Raw genomic sequence first — 21,589 nt, forward strand, 5'->3', positions numbered from 1 at the left:
TTATAGAACCTTGTCAGCTCTGGCTGACAAAGTTCCCCAACAGTAAAAAAAGGAAAAGATGCCTGTAAGCCATTATTTTGCAGAAATCAGTGTGCGTTTTCCAGAAGTTCCCTGAGAAAACCTTGCCTTGCCCTTTGGGGATTTTGTTCTTACGCAGGTTTGGGTTACTGTCAGAGCTGACAGGAAAACGAAAGACTCAACTGATTTCCAGGAGCTGAGATGAAGACTTTCAGGTCTTCTCTCTCCAAGGGCTTGCCTGCTGGCTGCAAAAATCCTAACCAGCCCCTCATTCCTCTTTACAGTCCCACAGTGACCTTATTTTGCAATGTGAATCAGCTGGCCAGTCCAAAGAGGGCAGTTCTGTTCCTGCTGCCAGAATTCGTTTCTTAGAGGAGCCAAATCTTGCATTTGATGAATGACCAGATGTGTTGAGTTGACTGAGCAGTTATGCTTTCAAAGGCTTTCACAGCCAGAGTTCACTAGTTGTTGTAGATTTCCCAGGTGGTATGGCCATGGTCTTCGCATTGTGAGACCTGACGTTTGGCCAGCAACTGTGACTGGCATCCTCAGTGGTATAACCCAGGAAACTGGAGTTCTCTCTGGGTCAAAGTGAGAAGAAGATGGTAGGCAGGTAATCTTCTGGGTTAGACCTATGAGGATGCTAGTCACAGTTGCTGTCGAAATGTTAGGTCTCGCGATGCCAAGACCATGGCCACATAGCCCAGAAAATCTATAACAACTAATGACTGAGCAGTTCTCAGCACGGACGTGAGACTCCCTGAAGAGCAGCTGGGCAGTGCCCTCACCTTGCGCTTGGAGCAGCAGCCTCTGGGGGAGAAGGAAACGGATTTCAGTCCTGCACAAAATCTGGGTCTGCAGCCTCCCCTGTCCCAAGACTCCAGAACCAAAGGAGTGTGGTGAAGAAGTACAGGACGCAGATGGATGACGAAGAAGAAGAAGACCGCAGATTTATACCTCACCCTTCTCTCTGAATCAAAGACCCAGAGCGGCTTACAATCTCCTATATCTCCCCCCCACCCCCGCAGCAGACACTCTGTGAGGTGGGTGGGGCTGAGAGAGCTCTCCCAGAAGCTGCCCTTTCAAGGACAACCTCTGCCAGAGCCATGGCTGACCCAAGGCGCCATTCCAGCAGGTGGAGGAGTGGGGAATCAAACTCGGTTCTCCCAGATAAGAGTCTGCGCCCTGAACCACTACACCAAACTGGCTCTTTTGAGAACGCGCTCTGCTGCTATGTCCTTGGATGCCAGGCCAGGTCTTTTCTCATAGTTCCGTGTGTGAAAAGAGCTGCAAGCTGGCACAGTGCCTCAGCGGTGATGATAGCAAGTCCTTTCACAAGCCCCGAACCTCCCACTCACACCCCCCCCCATGGCATCCTCCGGCATCCATGGGGCCTGCTGCCCAGCTGTGTCTTGGTCTCCCTGCCCCTCCCTTGCCTGGCAGTGCCCTGGGAGCAGTCCACCAGGCTGCAGCTGCCCAGTTGGCAAGGTTTGTGTGGAGCTCACACAGCAGCCGTATTGGAATTAATGGCAGCTCCACACTGGCACTGTTTGAGAGCCAGTTTGGTGTAGTGGTTAAGTGAGCGGACTCTTACCTAGGAGAACCGAGTTTGATTCCCCACTCCTCCACCTGCACCTGCTGGAATGGCCTTGGGTCAGCCATCACTCTGGCAGAAGTTGTCCTTGAAAGGGCAGCTGCTGTGAGAGCCCTCTGAGCCCCACCCACCTCACAGGGTGTCTGTTGTGGTGGAGGAAGGTAAAGGAGATTGTGAGCCGCTCTGAGACTCTTCAGAGTGGAGGGTGGAATATAAATCCAATGTCTTCTTCTTCACTCCTCCACTTGCAGCTGCTGGAACGGCCTTGGGTCAGTCATAGCTCTTGCAGAGCTGTCCTTGAAAGGGCAGCTACTGGGAGAGCTCTCTCAGCCCCACCCACCTCACAGGGTGTCTGTCTCCTGAGAGCCAGTTTGGTGTAGTGGTGAAGAGCGCGGACTCTTATCTGGGAGAACCGGTTTGATTCTCCACTCCTCCACTTGCACCTGCTAGCATGGCCTTGGGTCAGCCATAGCTCTGGCAGAGGTTATCCTTGAAAGGGCAGCTGCTGTGAGAACCCTCTCCAGCCCCACCCACCTCACAGGGTGTCTGTTGTGGGGGAGGAAGGGAAAGGAGATTGTGAGCCGCTCTGAGACTCTTCAGAGTGGAGGGCAGGATATAAATCCAATATCTTCATCTACCTCACAGGGTGCCTGTTGTGGGGGAGGAAGGGAAAGGGGATTGTGAGCCTCTCTGAGACTCTTCGGAGTGGAGGGCGGGATATAAATCCAATATCTTCATCTACCTCACAGGGTGTCTGTTGTGGGGGGGAAGGGGAAGGAGATTGTGAGCCACTCTGAGACTCTGAAATTCGGAGTGGAGGGAGGCATATTTATTTTTATTTATTTATTTATTTATTTATTCGGGATTTATATCCCGCCCTTCCCAGGAGTGGCTCAGGGCGGCTTCCAACAATAACAATTTAACAATTTAAATAGAACAATTAAATACTTCACATTTAAACATTAAAACCAATACATTTCAATTCATAAAAACAAAGCAGCTTAAAACCAATAACATATCATTTTATATAAACAGATGGCAGGCCAGTTACGTCAAGTTCCATCCCGGCTAGGTGTAAGCTAGCCGGAAGAGGGTCGTCTTACAGGCCCTGCGGAATTGAACCAAGTCCCGCAGGGCCCTCACCTCTTCCGGCAGCTGATTCCACCAAGTGGGGGCCATAACGGAGAAAGCCCTATCTCGAGTGACTTTCAGGCGGGCTTCTTTTGGCCCGGGGATAGAGAGGAGATTTTGTGTTCCTGACCTCAGTGCTCTCTGGGGAACGTATGGGGAGAGACGGTCCCTCAGGTAGGCAGGTCCCAGGCCATATAGGGCTTTAAAGGTAATAACCAGCACCTTGTACCGGACTCGATACATCACTGGAAGCCAGTGCAGAGTCCGAAGACCCGGCCGAATGTGTCCCCACTTTGGGAGACCCAATAACAGCCGGGCCGCGGCATTCTGCACCAGCTGCAGCTTTCGAGTCCGGGACAGGGGCAGCCCCATGTAGAGGGCATTGCAGTAGTCCAACCTCGAGGTGACCGTAGCATGGATCACTGTTGCTAGGTCGTCGCGCTCCAGGAAGGGGGCCAGCTGCCTTGCCCGCCTAAGATGAAAAAATGCGGACTTGGCAGCGGCTGCTATCTGAGCCTCCATCTTTAAGGAAGGCTCCAACAGCACCCCCAAGCTCCTGACTCTGTCCGCCGCCATCAGCGGTGCACCGTCAAAAGCTGGCAGGGGGATCCCCCCCCCCGGGCCGCGGCGACCCAAGCAAAGGACCTCTGTCTTCGTAGGATTTAGCTTCAGCCCACTCAGTCTGAGCCACTCAGCCACGGCCTGTAATGCCCGGTCCAGATTTTCCGGGGCGCAGACCGGCCGGCCGTCCATCAGTAGATAGAGCTGGGTGTCATCAGCATACTGGTGACACCCCAGCCCATACCTTCGGGCTATCTGGGCAAGAGGCCGCATATAGATATTGAATAACATCGGGGAGAGAACCGCCCCCTGGGGCACACCACAATCAAGTGTGCGCCTCTGGGATAGCTCCCCCCCTACTGCGACCTTTTGTCCCCGACCTTCCAGGAAAGAGGAAAGCCACTGTAAGGCCAACCCCTGAATCCCTGCGTCGGCGAGGCGGCACGTCAGTAGCCGATGGTCGACCGTGTCGAACGCCGCCGACAGGTCTAACAGCATCAGCACCGCCGAGCCACCCCGATCCAGATGCCGTTGAAGGTCATCTACTAGGGCGACCAACACTGTCTCCGTCCCGTGTCCCGGGCGGAAGCCGGACTGAAATGGGTCAAGGATGGAAGCGTCCTCCAGGAAATTCTGTAATTGTATCGCCACTGCCCTCTCAATAAGTTTACCCAAAAAGGGCAAATTAGAAACCGGCCGATAATGTGCCAATTGGGCCGGATCTAAAGATGGTTTTTTTAGGAGGGGACGGACCACAGCCTCTTTGAGTGGCGTTGGAAAGTGCCCTTCCGTTAGGGATCTATTTATGATATCCCGCACAGGATATCTAAGATCCCCCTGGCAAGATTTAATAAGCCAGGAAGGGCATGGGTCCAATTTACAAGTTGTTGGGCGAGCCAATAAGAGAATCCTGTCAACTTCCTCCAGGCTGAGGGGTCTAAAGCCATCCAGAGTATAGTCCGAAGACAGGCTCGGGGCCTCAGGTTCGCTAACTGTCTCCAAACTGGCAGGGGGGTCGGGGCGAAGTGACGCGATTTTATCCGCAAAAAATTTCGCAAAAGCCTCACAGCCGATTTCCAATTCAATAGAATTTAACCTGCCTTGTGGCAGCGTTGTAAGTCCTCTAATTATATCAAATAATTGTGCCGGGCGCGAGGTTGCGGACGCAATCTTAGCCGCAAAGAATACTCTCTTTGCGGATTTGATTGCCATCTCATAGGCCTTCAAACTCTCTCTATAAGATGTTCGGGTCACTTCGTCTCGAGTACGCCGCCATTGCCTCTCTAGTCGTCTGAGCTCCCGCTTTTGTTGCCGCAGCTCCCGGTTAAACCAGGGCGACGGTTTCGGGCGGGGGCGCAGAGGGCGCCTGGGTGCGATCTCCTCAATGGCCCTGGAGAGCCCATCGTTCCAGGACTCTACCAGATCATCCAGGGAATCGCCAGCGGGCCAGGTATCCCGTAGAGCCGTTAGGAACCGTTCCGGGTCCATCAGGCTCCGCGGGTGAGCTAAAATACGCTCTCCGCCTAAACAGGTTTTGGGTGACACCTCCATACGGACCTTAAGGGCAAAGTGATCTGACCATGGCACTGCTTCCGTTGCAATATCAGTCACTGATATTCCGGCCACAAAGACCAGGTCTAACATGTGTCCCGCCTGATGGGTGGGTGTTGTAACAACCTGGGAGAGTCCTAGTGTCGCCATGGATGACACCAGGTCCATCGCCTGGCTGGACGCCGCGTCGTCGGCATGGACATTGAAGTCACCCAAGACCAAAAGCCTTGGGTGCTCCAGCGCCCAGCCCGCCGCGGCCTCCACCAGGGATGGTAAGGCGCCGGCCGGTGCGTTAGGCGGTCGGTACACCAGCCAGATCGCCAACCCCTCCCCAACATCCCACATCAGGCCAACACATTCAACGCCCGGAATCTCTGGAGCCGGAAGAGCCCTAAAGGAGTAAGCCTCTCGTATGAAAAGTGCCACCCCACCCCCCCGCCCGCTAGTCCGTGACTGATGAAAGACCGAGTATCCTGGGGGGGCGGTCTGAGAGAGAGCTACCGTCTCCCCTTCACGCACCCAGGTCTCGGTCACGCAAGCCAGGTCCATGTCCTGTTCGGTCAGGAACTCCTGTAGGACAGAGGTCTTATTATTAATGGACCTGGCATTGCATAACACCAGTGACGGAGGCGGGTGATTCAACCTGGCCCCGCTACCTGTCACCTTCGGGATGGGGCGAAGGCTGGAAGGGGGTCGAGCACTATTATGTCTCAACCTCCTTCCCTTATAATTCTGCCTCGTCCCACCGTCATATCTTCCCCTCCCCAGGAGCACTGGAATCCCCAGGCCGATCATCTCCTGTTAATGCCACCTCAATTTGATGGAGCCGTCAGATCTACCCCCTCCTCCACCCCCTCCTCCCAGCTGATCTATCTATTTTAATCCAATCTGCCAATTTACTAATCAGCTATTTAACTAAATCTCTTCCAAGCTTCCCACCAATTGTTAGCTAAATTTAAATTAGTATAATCTAAAAGCTTATTAACTATAAAACCCTCCCAATAATTATCCCTCCTTAGTTAATTTGCCACAAGTCAATTATTAATTCAAAAGCTCATTAATCATAAAAAACCCTCCCAATAACTTCTTCCTTAATTAATTTGCTATAATTCCAACTCTCACTTTAGCCAGTAACAATCTCTAATTAATTTAAATAGCCTATAAATCACAACCAATAATAAATAAATGTCACTCAATTGGCAGCTAGATCAGATGGGCGGGGGATAAGACAGGGGATGTAAACAGTTGAGTAAAGTGCTATGATTTTTAAAGTGCTAGTGCCTATGGGTGCAATGTTCTCATTTTTGCCATGTCCTTATCTTTATCTTCTGGCGTACTGATATCCATGTGGAGCTTGCTTCTTGTAGGGTGATGGGGGGGGGGGAATGCCGAGAGGTGGATAGTTGGGTAAGGGTCATTGAAATGTTCTTATAGTACTTGTATGGCCGACTGGCCGACCGGCAGACTCGGACAACGCCCCGTGCAGACTCGGGGAGCTCGGGGGGTATAAGCCCCCCGCGTCCCTTTCGTCACACAGCCTCCGCCCTAATCTGCCCGTCAGCAACTCAATTCGGCCCCTTCCAGTGTTCTTCCAGACCCTTCGGTCATCAGTCAATGCCGTACTCTCCCCGATCAAGCCCACTCCCGTGTAGGAAAGAGGGGGGGGTAAGGGGGATAAACGCACAGCTCGCCCAGCGTTGTTGCTATCTCCTCGGCTCCCAGTTCAAACTCGGCTCCTCGAACCCCCGACTCCACTCCTCAGCCTCCGCGACCGCCTCAAAACGTCCCGTTACGGTCCCGGCCGGCTCGGCTCCTCAACCTCCACGTTCGCCTCAGTTACGCCCGACCACGGCCCCGGCCGACTCAGCTCCTATCTTCTCCTGCAAGCACACCGCCCACAGCAGGTCCCGTCGCCGCCGCTTTTCCACTCAACTCCGCGGCCCGGCCCGGCGTGACTTGGCCCAGCACCACAAGCACGTTTGTTGTTTTCAGGGAGGGAAGACGGGTTGATGGACTTCAAAATTTCCTCACCTCCCTCTCTCAGCTGTTTATCACTCGGTCGAAGGTAGGAACGAGTAACTTGGTTTAGCTTGTGTGGCGGTGAAAGTTGTTTCTCAGGAGCTCTAACGCTAGGCTCCTTGGTAAATCCAATATCATCATAATATATAAATCCAATATCATCATCATCATCTTCTGGGTGAACTGCATCCTCCCCCAGAGAAGGGGAAAAGCCTAATGACAGAATATCTGACGAAAGGAACATTAACTCTCGCAAGTTTGTGCCCCCCCAAATCTTCTTGATCTGGTGGGCTCAGATCTGGGTGTTTTTCTAGCGGCAAGACACTCCCCTCCCCCCTCCCACCCAGTCCCTTTCCCTTCAGCCTCAGCTGTATTTGGGGGTCCCGAAGCGAATCAGGGACCACCTGCTCAGGCCTAATCCCGGCTTTCCCTTGAATCGGCAGCGCTCTCTACGCCCTGGGGATGGCAGCGGTGGGAGTCGGCATCCTCTGGTACATCTTCCGGCTGGCTGGAATGGCGGGAAGGGAAGGGGGCTTCAGCGCCTTTGTGAGTAACCTTTGCCGCTTGCGGCTCTCCTTTTGGGTGGGCCTTCCTCCCCGCTCCCCCCCCCTCAGTCAAAGGCAGCAATGGGTGGGAATGAAGCCAGGCCAAAGACCAGGCCAGCCTGTGCGGATGGGGCTGTGCGGGGGTGGTGGGGGGAGTCCTCTCTCTTCCCGTCTAGGCCGGAGGGGCTGAGCTCAGGGGATTTGCAGAGCTGGTCTTTCGGCTGTTTTCAAAACTCACTAATGACTTGCAGCTGGGAACGTTTGCCTTTGTCTTGCCAGCAGATCTCGCGGGCGGCAACAGCATGCACAAATCCCCTTGCTTTTAGCCAAATACCTTTTCAGCCTCAAAAGCTGCCGGAGCTTCCGACCGGTGCTGCGATCTGGCCTCCTTTCCCCCTGCCCTGGGCTCTCGTCTCAGCGTGGGCCAGCCCCCTGCAGACCAGTCAGCTGCAGAGAGGCTGGTGCTCTCTGCTCTCCTGGCCAGGAAGGCTTGATGGGGCAAGAAGCTGCCCCGACCCTCCAGTGGGCCCCCGTGGGCCCCATGCCAGGGACAGCGTCCAAGGAAGAGAGTCCCAAGGAAGCTTCCTGCTGGGTTTTGGGACTCCTGACCCCCTTCCTCTGCCTTGGGTGTTTCCGTCCCCGCCTGCTTCAGGCTGAATGGAAAAGCCAACGTCAGTGGCAAGCTGCTACGCCAAGGGTGTTGAGCTCAATGGAGCGTGGGGCTGGCTGCTCTCTTGTGGACCTGCCCCGTCACCACGGTTGCTTTGTTAGGGCCGCATTCTGGGAGCTCAGGAGCTGCATAGGTTTGATGGGAACAGACCATAGGGGCCCAGCTCCCCCCACCGAAGCGGAGGTGGTGGAGTCTGATCCGCAAGTTGGTTTTGGCTGCGGTCTGGAAGCAGTAGCCGTCGGGTTCCCTCTTCCAGCTTGCTGAGTCGACAGAGCCCCTGCTTTGTCCCAGGGGGGTGGAGGGGAGGAGAGGCAGCAGAATCTCAACATGGGGAGGGAGGATGGCCTGGGAGGGCAGGCCCCGGGCTGGAGAGGGCTGCGTGGAGCCAATACCGGAAGCCGCCTCCCCTGGAGCTCGGGGAAAGAAACGGGGGCCTGGGCTTTCAGAGCTCTTCCTCTCCCTTCTCAGAACCAGCTGAAGATGGCCCGCTTCACGGTTGTAGATGGCAAATCCGGGAAAGGAATCAGCTTCAAGGACGTAGCAGGCATGCACGAGGCCAAAATGGAGGTCAAGGAATTTGTGGATTATTTGAAGGTAAGAACTGCAAATATCCTTGGGACAAAGGAGCACTTGGCCAGGCCCAGAGAGTCAGGAAGCAGGATGGGGAAGAAGGACTCCATATAGAGGATGGGGTGGAATTGTTTTCTGTGGCCCCGGAAGGTAAGGCCAGAAGCAATGGGTTGAAATTAACTTAGAAGAGTTTCCGGCTCAACATGAGGAAGAACTTCCTGACAGTCAGAGCGGTTCTTCAGTGGGACAGGCTTCCTCCTCGGGAGGTGGCGGGCTCTCCTTCCTTGGAGGTTTTTAAACAAAGGCTAGATGGCCATCTGACAGCGATGAGGATCCTGTGAATTTAGGGGGAGGTGCTTGTGAAGTTCCTGCGTTCTGCAGGGGGTTGGACTAGATGAGCCTGGAGGTCTCTTCCAACTCTGTGATTCTATGCCACTTGGGCCTTTGTCTGGAACTGGGTGTGCGGTGGGGCTCTTTCAGCCACCGGGCAGAGGGTGCTGTGAGAAGGGCTGGGGCTGGGTGGCAGAGGAGCAAGAGAGAGAGGACTGTGGGGCTACAGAGCAGGAGTGCCTTGCTTCCAGAAGGGGCCCTGCTTCGTGAACATTGTCCAGAGCAAGGGAAAGCATTAGGGAGTTGGCACTGCAGAAGTCCAGCTGAACCCCTGCCTCTTCTGATTCCAGAGCCCTGAGCGCTACCTGCAGCTGGGGGCCAAAGTGCCCAAAGGGGCCCTCTTGCTTGGCCCACCAGGCTGCGGCAAGACCTTGCTGGCCAAAGCGGTGGCGACGGAGGCACAAGTGCCTTTCCTTGCGATGGCCGGCTCTGAGTTCGTGGAGGTGATCGGAGGTGAGTCCTGGGAAGCCCCAGCTTCCCCTCAAGGTACAGTTGGCACTTGCAGCCTTAGCCCTGTTTCTCAAGTAGCTGTTCTGTTGCTTGAGAGTTGCTCAGAGCCAGCAGAGTGCCAGGCACTGCACCAATACAGAAGGAATGTGGTCTCTGCAGCCTGTGATCTTGCAAAAGAGAGTTTGGCTCTAGGCTGTTTTGGGGACTCTGGGAGGGCAGCCTGCAAGAGGCTCCGCCCGCCCACTCGGAAACATGACAGCCAGCACGTTACATGGGAAGAGCTGACTCAGTCCCACGACAGCTTCCCTCAACTTGGGGACTGTCTAATTTGGGGGGTCTGCTGGAAGAAGAAGACGAAATTGGATTTATATTCCTCCAAGAGAGACTTGGTGGGCACCCACCTGAAACAAAAGCAGAAGGGCTTCTGGTGTCCTGGCCCCACTGATGAACCTCCTGATGGCACCTGGTTTTTTTGGCCACTGTGTGACACAGAGTGTTGGACTGGATGGTCCTGATCCAACATGACTTAAGTTTATTTATTTATTTAATTTATATCTCGCTCTCCCCGCCAAAGGCAGGCTCAGAAAGTTCAAAAAACCTCTGTCCCTGAGATCACCAGAAAGAGGGAAAGAGAGCTTTGCTTCTCTGCTGGCTTGCCTGGAGGAGACCTTCCTCCTGACCAGCTTCTTTGGTGCTAAAGCAGGACTTCATTCTGGCTCTCTGATCTTTCTTAGGTCAACTCTTGGCCAGTTGGTGGCTCTGATTCCACAAGTTGTACCTTCCTTTGGTCATCTGCTTATAAGAACATAAGAGAAGCCATGTTGGATCAGGCCAATGGCCCATCTAGTCCAGCACTCTGTGTCACACAGTGGCCAGAAAAGCCCAGATGCCATCAGGAGGTCCACCAGTGGGGCCAGGACACTAGAAGCCCTCTACTGTGCCCCCCCAAGGACCAAGAATACAGAGCACCATTGCCACAGACAGAAGAACATAAGAGAAGCCGTGTTGGATCAGACCCATGGCCCCTCCAGTCCAACACTCTGTGTCGCACAGTGGCCAAAAAATCCCAGGTGCCATCAGGAGGTCCATCAGTGGGACCAGGACATTAGAAGTCCTCACACTGTTGCCCCCCCACAGGCACCATGAATACAGGGCATCACTGCCCCAGACAGAAGAACATAAGAGAAGCCATGTTGAATCAGACCCATGGCCCCTGCAGTCCAACACTTTGTTTCACACAGTGGCCAAAAAACCCCAGGTGCCATCAGGAAGTCCATCAGTGGGACCAGGACAATAGAAGTCCTCACACTGTTGCCCCCCCAAGCACCAAGAAAACGGCATCACTGCCACAGACAGAAGAACATAAGAGAAGCCATGTTGGATCAGACCCATGGCCCCTCCAGTCCAACACTCTGTGTCACACAGTGGCCAAAAAAACCCAGGTGCCATCAGGAGGTCCATCAGTGGGACCAGGACACTAGAAGTCCTCACACTGTTGCCCCCCCCAAGCACTAAGAATACAGAGCATCACTGCTCCAGACAGAAGAACATAAGAGAAGTCATGTTGGATCAGTCCCATGGCCCCTCCAGTCCAACACTCTGTGTCACACAGTGGCCAAATAACCCCAGGTGCCATCAGGAGGTCCATCAGTGGGATCAGGACACTAGAAGCCCTCTACTGTGCCCCCCAAGCACCAAGAATGCAGAGCATCACTGCTCCATACAGAGAGTTCCAACAATACACTGCTGGACCTCTGCTCCATATGTTTATCCAAGCCCCTCTTGAAGCTGGCTGTGCTTGTAGCCACCGCCACTTCCTGTGGCAGTGAAGACGCTGATGCTTGACCAGATTTCCGACCAGGGAACTCGCGGACTGGGATCTCGGTTTTGAGTGGAGAGTAAGGGTGGCCCTCTTTGGGAGGGGACCCATGATGGGAAAGACTGCCCAGGGGGAGAAAGCTTTGGGGATTCTGCCAGCTTGTCATCTCTTCCACCACCTGGCAGATCATCTCCCAGAAGCCCTGGAAGAATAAGTGATCCCTTTCTCTCCCGTAGGTCTCGGGGCTGCCCGTGTGCGGAGCCTCTTCAAAGAAGCCCGTGTCCGAGCCCCCTGCATCGTCTACATTGACGAAATAGACGCTGTGGGGAAGAAGCGCTCCACCAACATGGCAGGCTTCTCCAACACCGAGGAAGAGCAGACCTTGAACCAGCTGCTGGTGGAAATGGACGGTCAGTGGCTCAGGCTTATTCCTTAGAGGGGAAGCTCTTCAGAAGTGTTTTCCTTCCAGCAGGAAAAGAGACACCCCTTTTGCCGTGAGGTTACCCCCCCCCCCAGGAAGTTGCACCCCATCTGTGGCAAGGTCGCTGGTCCCACTGTCTGGTTGCAGACAGTACTGAGAGAGACGCTTCTTGGGTCACCTTCTGTCTGCTGGAGAGAGCCTGCCAGGCTCCCATGTTGATGCTGCAGGGGGGACCAAGGTCCTGCCCGCTGACAGATGCTGCGTCCTCTCTGATGTACATCACCTGCCTGCTGTTTTCCTCCCAGCCTGTGTCTCCCTGCCTCGCGGGGGCTCTTGGGAGCAGTTCTTCAGGGAGCTTCAGGGAAGGGTTACGTTAAGCATTATTGTGCTGCGTTTTCTGGCTCCTTTTGCTTCAGCAGCTGGCTTGGCATAAGCGCCTCTGTGCAGTGGCCACCCCCTGGATGAAAGCAGCTGGAGCAGTGTGAGTTTCAAACACCTCCTTGGTTTAAAGAGCCAGTGCCCCCCCCCCCCCGGACACAATCCAGGAATCCCTGTGAGCCCCTCCGTCCTGCGTGGACACCTTTTGTCCTTTCCTACCTGCCTTGGGAGGGGTGGGAGCTCCTCTCTTGTGGCCCTGCCTGCTTTCTCCCCCCCCCCCCCGCCACTCTTTGCCTAGAAATCCTTTCCCTGGATATGCTGGTGACCAATGTTCCCTCTAAGCTGTGGAGTCTTGTGAACAAAAATTCTATTTTGTGAGCTACTGGTATTAAAAATGCGAGCTATAGTATCAATGAGTGTGCTCTGGGGCCAGCCTTCCTGGGCTAAGACAGAAATGTGTGAGCTGGAGGGTAAAAACTTGTGAGCTAGCTCACGCTCTCTCAGCTGAGAGGGAACGCTGCTGGTGACTGAGCCATCCCTGCACAAGGCGGCTGGGTGTGTCGGGGAGGGGGCAGGGCAGGGAGGCACGGGCTCACTCCTTCCACAGCCTTGCCCTCCCAGGGCCGACACTGTCTGTGGCAAGGACAGCAAGGCTGCGTGTCGCAACTGGCGGTGCGTCTATTTTGGGAGCGTGTCTTCCCGGCAGCGAAGCAGCTAACGATCGGCTTGCGCTAATCTGGCCCTGGGAGTGAAGCTGCTCAGCCCGCGTGACCGGCTCCCGACTCCTCTCTCTCCGGCCCTGGGAAGGGTTTGTGCTTCTTTCGTGCTTGCCTCGACAGCACCCTGCAGGAAAGCAGAAGCGGGCAGTTGGGGGAGCATCTCAAGGGCAGCACTGGAAGGGCACATGCCTCCTACAGTCTTTCTTGGGTGGCTTTATTTTAACCGAGGCAAGTGTAGGCCGTCCTGCCTTTCTCCCGAGAGTTTGCTGTGCGTGCTGGAACAGCTGCGTCTACCCTCAGCTTTGGGCGTGTTGTTAAGTGGCTGTTTGCAGCCGTTGCTGCCATAACAGGCCTGTAAAAAATGAGAGGTTTCAAGAAATGCCGCTGAGTGGCTGAGAGAATTGTGGTAAGGCGCACCAAAGAAATAAAGAGCAGATTTGTTATGGAGGTTGTCTGAATGCTGGTAATGTCAGGTTCTGTTTTCTTGGTAGCACTGGAACTGGAGTTGCAAGGATAGCGTGACATCTAGGATGTTCTCCTCACTGTCTCATGTAATGTGACAAACTTTAAAGAAGACAGTGGCAAGTCCAGTAGTCGGCACCTTTAGCATGCCAGTGCTTGCGCCAGCTGGAACACCTGTCTGAATGGACCTGTGCCCTTGTGGTCTTCTCGGGCCACGACTCAGCAGAGTCTTGACCAATGTTCCCTCTAAGCTACAGAGTCTTGTGAGCAAAAATTCTACTTTGTGAGCTACTGGCGTTAAAGTTGTGAGCTCCTGCATAAATTATTGTGCCCTGGGGTCATCCTTCCTGAGCTAAGACAAAAATGTGTGAACTGGAGGCTAAAAATCTGTGAGCTAACTCAGCTGAGTATGAGCTAGCTCACAAATTTTTTTGCCTCCAGCTCACACATTTTTGTCTTGGCTCAGGAAGGTTGGCCCCAGAGCAGACTAAATTTATGCAGTAGCCAAATGGCTCACACACAACTTTTAACGCCAGTGGCTCATGAAGTAGAATTTTTGCTCACAAGATTCCACAGTTTCGAGGGAGCGTTGGTCTGGACTGTATGCTCACCCTGCAACTTTGCCCTCCCTGTGGGAAAGGAGGTCTTCTGGGCCCCCTTGCCCAGAGGGGGAGAGTCCTCGCATTTGCACCCCTTCCCTGTTCTCTTTTGCAGGCATGGGGACCACCGACCACGTCATTGTGCTGGCCTCCACCAACCGGGCAGATATCCTGGATAATGCTCTCATGAGGCCCGGGCGGCTCGATCGTCACATTTTTATCGACCTGCCCACCCTGCAGGTATGATCTGGACCCCACTTCCCTTGTGACTTTTAGAGTCCAGTCCTGGGGTGCACTGCAGCCGTCAACAACAGCTTGGTAAATAGGCCTTGGTAAATTCCTGTGAATGCCTCTGACTCTCACCTTTGGCCTTCTCAACCCAGAGCAATAGTGGGATTCACATGGTGTGTTTATTTATTCTCGCATCCCATCTTTCTGCCCCTGGCAAGACCTCTGCCCAATCACAGCCCTTGCTGGTCAGTGCTCAGCTGATAGAAACAAGGGCCAGAGTGGGGGGCGGGGGGGCCCACAGGCATCCAGGGGAGTCACATGAGAAAGAAAAATAAGCCCCTAAGTGCTTACAGGAAGCTCTGACCGTAGAGTTTCTGGCAGTAGCTAGAGCTACTCTTGTCACGTCCTGGTAGTTCTAGGAATTGCCAAAAACTCTATAGTCAGAATTTATATGAAGCAGCTGAAGCCTAATTTTTCCTCTTAATTTTTGTCTTGGGACGTTGACCCCACCCCCTGCCCACGACAAGCCCTATTGACGGGAGGCAGCAGGGATGAAGCCTTCCGCATGCAAAGCCTTAGGGTGGCCAAGTCTAATTCAAGAAATCTCTGGGGACTTTGGGGGTGGAGCCAGGAGCAAGGGTATGGCAGGCACAACTGAACTCCAAAGGAAGTTCTGGCCATCACATTTAAAGGGACTGCTCACCTTTTAAATGCCTTCCCTCCATTGGAAATAATGAAGGATAGGGGCACCTTTTTGGGGGGCTCATAGAATTGGACCCCAGGTCCAATCCTTTTGAAACTTGGAGTGTATTTTGGGGAGAGGCAGTGGAGGCTATGCTGAAAATTTGGTGCCTCTACCACAAAACACAGCCTCCCCAGAGTCCCAGATACCCACAGATCAATTCTCCATTATACCCTACAAAGCCTCCTTTTGGCTCCTTGCTCACCCCTGGGTGCCAAACACCAGGTGCCAGGTCAGTCATGAGTCCCCCCAGCCCATAAAGTTCCCTGGATGCTGTAGCGGAGAGTGGGCAGCAGGAGGTGAGGAGCAGGAATGGTCATGGGGTGTTGCCCCTCCCCTGGCCATCCTGCTGATCCCGTGGGGGGGGGGTGCCGCTCCTCCCCCAGCATCCCTTCCCCCTCCCCACTTGGGCGTTGCACTCCCCCTTTCCCTCCCAGCTTTTGCTTAAGCTGCCTCCACTGCCTGATGGGGGGACCTGGTGGGGCTGGATCCAGAAGCCAGCTGCGCAGCTGCCCTGCTGGCGGATGGAGAAGGCACCCCTGGCCCCTTCAGCAGAGCTGCCCGGCCCAGCTGCATGAGTCAGATGCTGGCCCCCAGCCAACCTGGTCCCCCCCTTCCGCTGTGCAAATGGCTGCCCTCTGCATTGAAAGTGAGGGGCGGGAGAGCGTCTGTGAGGCCTCGGTCCCCCCCCTCCGCAAGTGCTGCGGTGACAGAAATGTTAAGAAATAAATTAAAATGAATGTGGGGGGGAGGGGGGAGAGGAGTGACCTTTTGGAAGGATGAGACAATTACTCCTCCCTGCAAATCTCCAGGCATCTGCCCTGCATTTATAAGAAGCCCAGAGATGCATTTGTGCCTTGGGAGAACAGGCAAGCCTGGGAGGTTCTGCCCCCTGCTGGCATTGCCAAGGAACAGTCACACCTTTGTACAGGCAGGTACCTTCTCTTGGGCCACCGACGCTGCCCCAGAATCCTGCTTGGAAGGAAGTGCTCTCCTGGCTGGGGCTGATCCACACCAGCTCTGGTTTGGGCTCCTCCCGGGAGGTCTTTCCTGTGAGCCTGCAGCCTGTATTGCAGCCGGCGGTGCAATTTCTGCTGCTGTCCCTTGCAGGACAAGTAGCCAGATCAGCAGTCAGGTCTAGCCAAGCCCCCACTTTTTGCTTCTTCCCAGACTGAGCCTTCCATCCACTTACCTCTTGATGAGCCAGTGGCCCTCTGAACTGGGAAAAGTTTTATCTCAATGAAGGGTCAGTGGTTTGAAGCAGGAGTCAGATGACTTCAGCTTTGATTTTATTTATTTATCACTAGAATGCTGTGCAGCTCACTGCTGCTGTGGTTTCTCATTCACGTAACAGAGAGGCTTGCGGCATCGTGGAGACCAGCTGCTTTCTTGGAGCACAGGCTCTCACGCGACGGAGCTCCCTTCATCAGGGGCAGCAAGAGTTGTAAAGCTGGAGCACCCTGAAGACCAGCAGACTTCTATTCAGAATGGAAGCTTTCGTGCGCATGCAGACTTCTGCAGACTGCTTCATTCCTCACCTGAAGAAATATGCATGCACACGAAAGCTGACATTCTGAATAAAACATGAACCTGTGAAGCTGCCTTCTGCTGAATCAGACCCCCTGGGTCCATCAAAGTCAGTCTTGTCTACTCAGACTGGCAGCGGCTCTCCAGGGTCTCAAGCTGAGGTTTTTCATACCTATTTGCCAGGACCCTTTTTTGGAGATACCAGGGAATGAACCTGAGACCTTCTGCTTATCAAGCAGATGCTGCCCACCTGGATCTATCAAAGGTTGCAGTTAGTTTGCAGAGAGATTTGGACCCTGGACTACAAGCAGCAGGAGGGGCGGGGAGGGGAAGTACGGAGAGGAGTCAGAAGGCAGACTTCCCCGGGACGAGGTGTGGGGCCTTAGGTTGTGGAACCCAGGTGAAAACCCAGGAACTGGTCAAGACAGAACCAACCTCTTGGAGTGGGCAAGGAACACTCCCACTGCTGATGAGCCGGCAAAGTAGGGGGGGGTTAAAGATATCAGAGAACATAAAAGAAGCCACATTGGATCAGGCCAGTGGCCCCTCCAGTCCAACACTCTGTGTCACATAAGAACATAAGAGAAGCCATGTTGGATCAGCCCAATGGCCCCTCCAGTCCAACACTCTGAGTCACATAAGAACATAGGAGAAGCCCTGTTGGATCAGGCCAGTGGCCCATCCAGTCCAACACTCTGTGTCACATAAGAACATAAGAGAAGCCATGTTGGATCAGCCCAATGGCCCCTCCAGTCCAACACTCTGAGTCACATAAGAACATAGGAGAAGCCCTGTTGGATCAGGCCAGTGGCCCATCCAGTCCAACACTCTGTGTCACATAAGAACATAAGAGAAGCCATGTTGGATCAGGCCAGTGGCCCCTCCAGTCCAACACTCTGTGTCACAGAAGAGAAGCCCTGTTGGATCAGGCCAATGGCCCCTCCAGTCCAACACTCTGTGTCACAGAAGAGAAGCCCTGTTGGGATCAGGCCAATGGCCCCTCCAGTCCAACACTCTGTGTCACATAAGAGAAGCCCTGTTGGATCAGGCCAATGGCCCCTCCAGTCCAACACTCTGTGTCACATAAGAACATAAGAGAAACCATGTTGGATCAGGCCAATGGCCCCTCCAGTCCAACACTCTGTGGTCACATAAGAACATAAGAGAAGCCATGTTGGATCAGGCCAATGGCCCCTCCAGTCCAACACTCTATGTCACATAAGAATATAAGAGAAGCCCTGTTGGATCAGGCCAATGGCCCATCCAGTTCAACACTCTGTGTCACATAAGAACATAAGAGAAGCCCTGTTGGATCAGGCCAATGGCCCATCCAGTCCAACTCTCTGTGTCACAGAAGAACATAAGAGAAGCCACGTTGGATCAGGCCCAATGGCCCATCCAGTCCAACACTCTGTGTCACACAGGGGCCAAAAAACCCAGGTGCCATAAGGAGGTCCACCAGCACAGCCAGAACACAAGAAGCCCTCCCACTGTTGCCCCCCCCCCCCCCAAAGCAGCAAGAAGACAGAGCATCACTGCCCCAGACATAAGAGAAGCCCTGTTGGATCAGGCCAGTGGCTCATCCAGTCCAACACTCTGTGTCACACAGTGGCCAAAAACCCAGGTGCCATCAGGGAGGTCCACTAGTGGGGCAGGACACTAGAAGCCCTCCACTGTTGCCCCCTCCCCCCACTGCACCAAGAATACAGAGCATCACTGCCCCAGACAGAGTCCCAGCAATACACTGTGGCTAATAGCCACTGATGGACTCTGCTCCATATGCTTATCCAATCCCCTCTTGAAGCTTGCTATGCTTGTAGCCACCACCAGCTCCTGTGGCAGTGAACTGAATGTGTTAATCACCCTTTGTCCTTCCCATTAAGGAGCCCCACCCCACAGAAACATCCTCTTTGCTTGCAGGAGAGGAGGGAAATCTTTGAGCAGCACCTGAAGGGCCTGAAGTTATCCCAGGTGGGCAGCTTCTACTCCCAGCGGCTGCTGAACTGACTCCAGGCTTCAGTGGTAAGTGAGGTGGGCAGTGCCAGGCTGCCTTCTTTGTTCCCCATCATGGGCTTTGTTCAATTTCTACGGGACATTCTGCCAGGGCCAGCTTGGCTCCCTCCCACCTGCAGTGGCTTCCCTCTGCAGGGAGAGAGGCGGGTCAGAGGCCTCTCAGTGAAAACCCTCCAACAAATGTCCCTTGGGGGGGGGTTGCTTCCGGCCACTTTTCGCCCCTATTCTGTGGGAAGGAGATAGAACAAAGCAGTAGACAAGTGCACCTTTAAGACCAACTAAGTTTTTTTCAGAATAAGCTTTTGTATGCTCTTAAGCAGACTTCTTAAGCAGACTGCTTAAGAGCATACAAAAGCTTACATTCTGAATAAAACATCGTTGGTCTTAAAGGTGCACTCGTCTACTGCTTTGTTCTGTAGCTTCAGACCAACCCGGCTGCCTGCTGGGATCTATCTGTGGGAAGGAAAGTTAACTGTTTGACCCCTGCTTTCTGTGAGACTGAAGCTGCTTCCTCTGGTTGTGGCTCTTGGAAATGAATGGGTAGAGATTCAGGGCCATGAACTGGGGAAAGGTTTCTAGTCCAGCATTTAAAAAAAAAAAAACACCCGCTGCTTTCCCAGATTAAGAAGCGGGTGGGATTTGGCCTGTCTTCCAGATCCTGGGCCCCAGGCCTTTGAGCGACATTCAACCCCTGTGCTCTGGATTTCCTGTTTGTGCCGTGACTGCAGCCTCTCCTGCGTGCTCCCCCCCCCCCTCACTGTCTGCCTCTTGCATGACTTTGTGAGCGGCCCCCACGCCACCCACACACTCCGAGCAGATGTTTGTTTTTCCCCAGAGAGGCCAGCGTGGCGGCGGCCGGGGGAAAAAAGCCCAGTGGGCCTTGGTGGTCCTGGGCTGTCCCTGCTTGCTAACCTAGGCCCCGAGACCGCACCAGAGGCGCTCTTTGTTGTCCCTCGCGGAGCATCTGGGCCAGGCCGGCCAGGCACGTCTCGTGGCTGGACTCCAGCATAAGTGGCACAGGAGCAGCACGTTCTCTGGCGGCCCCTGCCTGTAAAGCCGGCTTGTGTTGGATTTGCTTTGCTCTTCCTTTGCGCTTTCCTTCCTGGAGAGGAGGCAGCTGAGAGGGGAGAGGATCACCATCTTCCAAGTCCTTGAAGGGCTGTCAGAGGATGGGGTGGAATTGTTTTCTGTGGCCCCGGAATGTCGGACCAGAACCAACGGGTTGAAACTAAATCAAAAGAGTTTCCGGCTCAACATTAGGAAGAACTTCCTGACTATTAGAGCTGTTCCTGAGTGGAACAGGCTTCCTCCTTGGGAGGTGGTGGGCTCTTCTTCCTTGGAGGTTTTGAAACGGAGGCTAGATGGCCATCTGACAGCAATGAAGATCCTGTGAATTTAGGGGGAGGTGTTTGTGAGTTTAGAGTGGTTCCTCAGTGGAAGAGGCTTCCTCCTTGGGAGGTGGCGGGCTCTTCTTCCTTGGATGTTTTGAAACAGAGGCTAGATGGCCATCTGACAGCAATGCAGACCCTGTGAATTTAGGGGGAGGGGTTTGTGAGTTTCCTGCATTGTGTAGAGCAGGGGTCCCCAACCACCGGACCGTGGCCTGCTAGCAGCCGGGCACTGCACCGCCCCCACCTGTCCAAGGTGTGGGTGTGGGCAGGTGGGAAGGAAGCAGTGTGGCCTTGCTCTGAGGCAGATAGGCAGAACAGCCCCACCACCCCTTCCACCTGCCCAGAACCCGATCAGTTGACTGGTGGGGGTCTTTAAATGGGAGGGGGAGGCAGATTGGCCCTCTGTCACCTGGCCACCTAGTGTGAAGGTGGCAGAAACCCCAGTGCCACCCCCCTGCCCCCCCACCGGTCCGTGGAAAAATTGACTTCCACAAAACTGGTCCCTGGAGCCAAAACAGTTGGAGACCACTGGTATTGGGGGTTGGACTAGATGGCCCTGGGGGTTCCTACCAATTCTCTTATTCTATTCTGTGATTCCCTCTCCCCTCCCACTTTGTGCTGCTGCAATGCAGAGAGGATGCTAGAGTTGGGGAGGGCAGCTTCATGCTGATTGCCCTCCTTGGAGGTTAGGAAGGGAGGTCGAAGTCAGGTAGAGAAGTGGCAATCTGGGTCCCTCTTTTGGCTTTCCCTTGTGGGGGGGGTGGCCCAGCTTGCAGGCGGAGTTGCCTGTAGTAACTCTCTGCTCTTCAGCTCCCCCCACCCAGATGGTGCAAGTTACGGTGTCCTGCCCACGGCGCACCACTGTTTGAATTGATGCAGGTTCGTCTTTGGGGGGAACGGAGAGGGGAAGGGCTCAGTGGCCTTCGAACCATCAGCTGCCTGTTTTGCTCTGACCGCAGGAGCCGACATCGCCAACATCTGCAACGAGGCCGCTCTTCACGCCGCGAGGGAAGGACATAAGTCCATCGACACCTTCAATTTTGAATATGCCGTGGAAAGAGTCATTGCCGGTGGGGTCCCTTTTCTGGGTTGCACTGGTGGGGGGCGGGGAGGGTGAGATGCCCGGGAGCCTTTTTGCAGGAGACAAGGCCTGCCACCAGAGCTGACCTGGAAGAGCTTGAATTGTGTGTGACTGGGGAGTACCATGAGTCAGGCCAGCTTCAGCGTTGGCCCAAACATCACTTCCGGGCATCTGATGCGCAGTCAGGCACCAGGGAGGGCCTTTTATGGACCCCAGACAAGAGTGGGCCGCTTTGCCTACCATAGTCGGAGCTCTCCCGGGGCATTCTGGGTAGCGCTTTGTGTCCAGCTGTCCAATCCACAGTTGCCTCTGAGCAGCCGACAGACAGACTTTTTATATGAGTTTTTGACAAGGATCCATTTGTGGGAGGAGAACCAAGCCTGCGTGCTTCGGCTGCTGCCTCCTTCGGGGAGATATTGAAAGGGGCTGCACTCTCACAGTAATGTTTTGTGTGACTCTTTTTTCCAGTGCACCCGTCTGCTTGTGTAAGTCAAAGTTTAAGAGTCCTTGCAAAACCAGAAGCAGCCATTTGGGCCGGTGCTGTTCTTAGAAGGAGCCCTTGGTCACTTTCCGCACAAGGGAGAGTTATTAGAACTGGGTTAGTTTTAGAAGGGGAGCCAGAAGGTGGAGGTTGGCAGAATAAGAGGTTGAGTTGAGTCTCGTAGCACCTTTGAGACCCTCAGACAATGGATCCCCCCCCCCGGGCT

The 21,589-nt window shown here is 54.3% G+C and overlaps 1 protein-coding gene across 1 annotated transcript in view; it reads left to right on the top strand.

The window, feature by feature from the left end:
- SPG7 (SPG7 matrix AAA peptidase subunit, paraplegin) overlaps nt 1-21,589 on the top strand; it is a 46,463-nt gene that overhangs the window by 18,824 nt on the left and 6,050 nt on the right. Inside the window, 8 exon segments of the mRNA XM_060253866.1 lie at nt 7,318-7,420; nt 8,558-8,683; nt 9,340-9,502; nt 11,555-11,728; nt 14,013-14,137; nt 18,318-18,390; nt 18,393-18,419; nt 20,761-20,871. Of these exon segments, the coding sequence (XP_060109849.1) occupies nt 7,318-7,420; nt 8,558-8,683; nt 9,340-9,502; nt 11,555-11,728; nt 14,013-14,137; nt 18,318-18,390; nt 18,393-18,419; nt 20,761-20,871 (902 nt within the window).

The sequence above is a fragment of the Heteronotia binoei genome, chromosome 14 (genome assembly GCF_032191835.1).
Source record: "Heteronotia binoei isolate CCM8104 ecotype False Entrance Well chromosome 14, APGP_CSIRO_Hbin_v1, whole genome shotgun sequence".
Classification (NCBI taxonomy): Eukaryota; Metazoa; Chordata; class Lepidosauria; order Squamata; family Gekkonidae; genus Heteronotia; species Heteronotia binoei.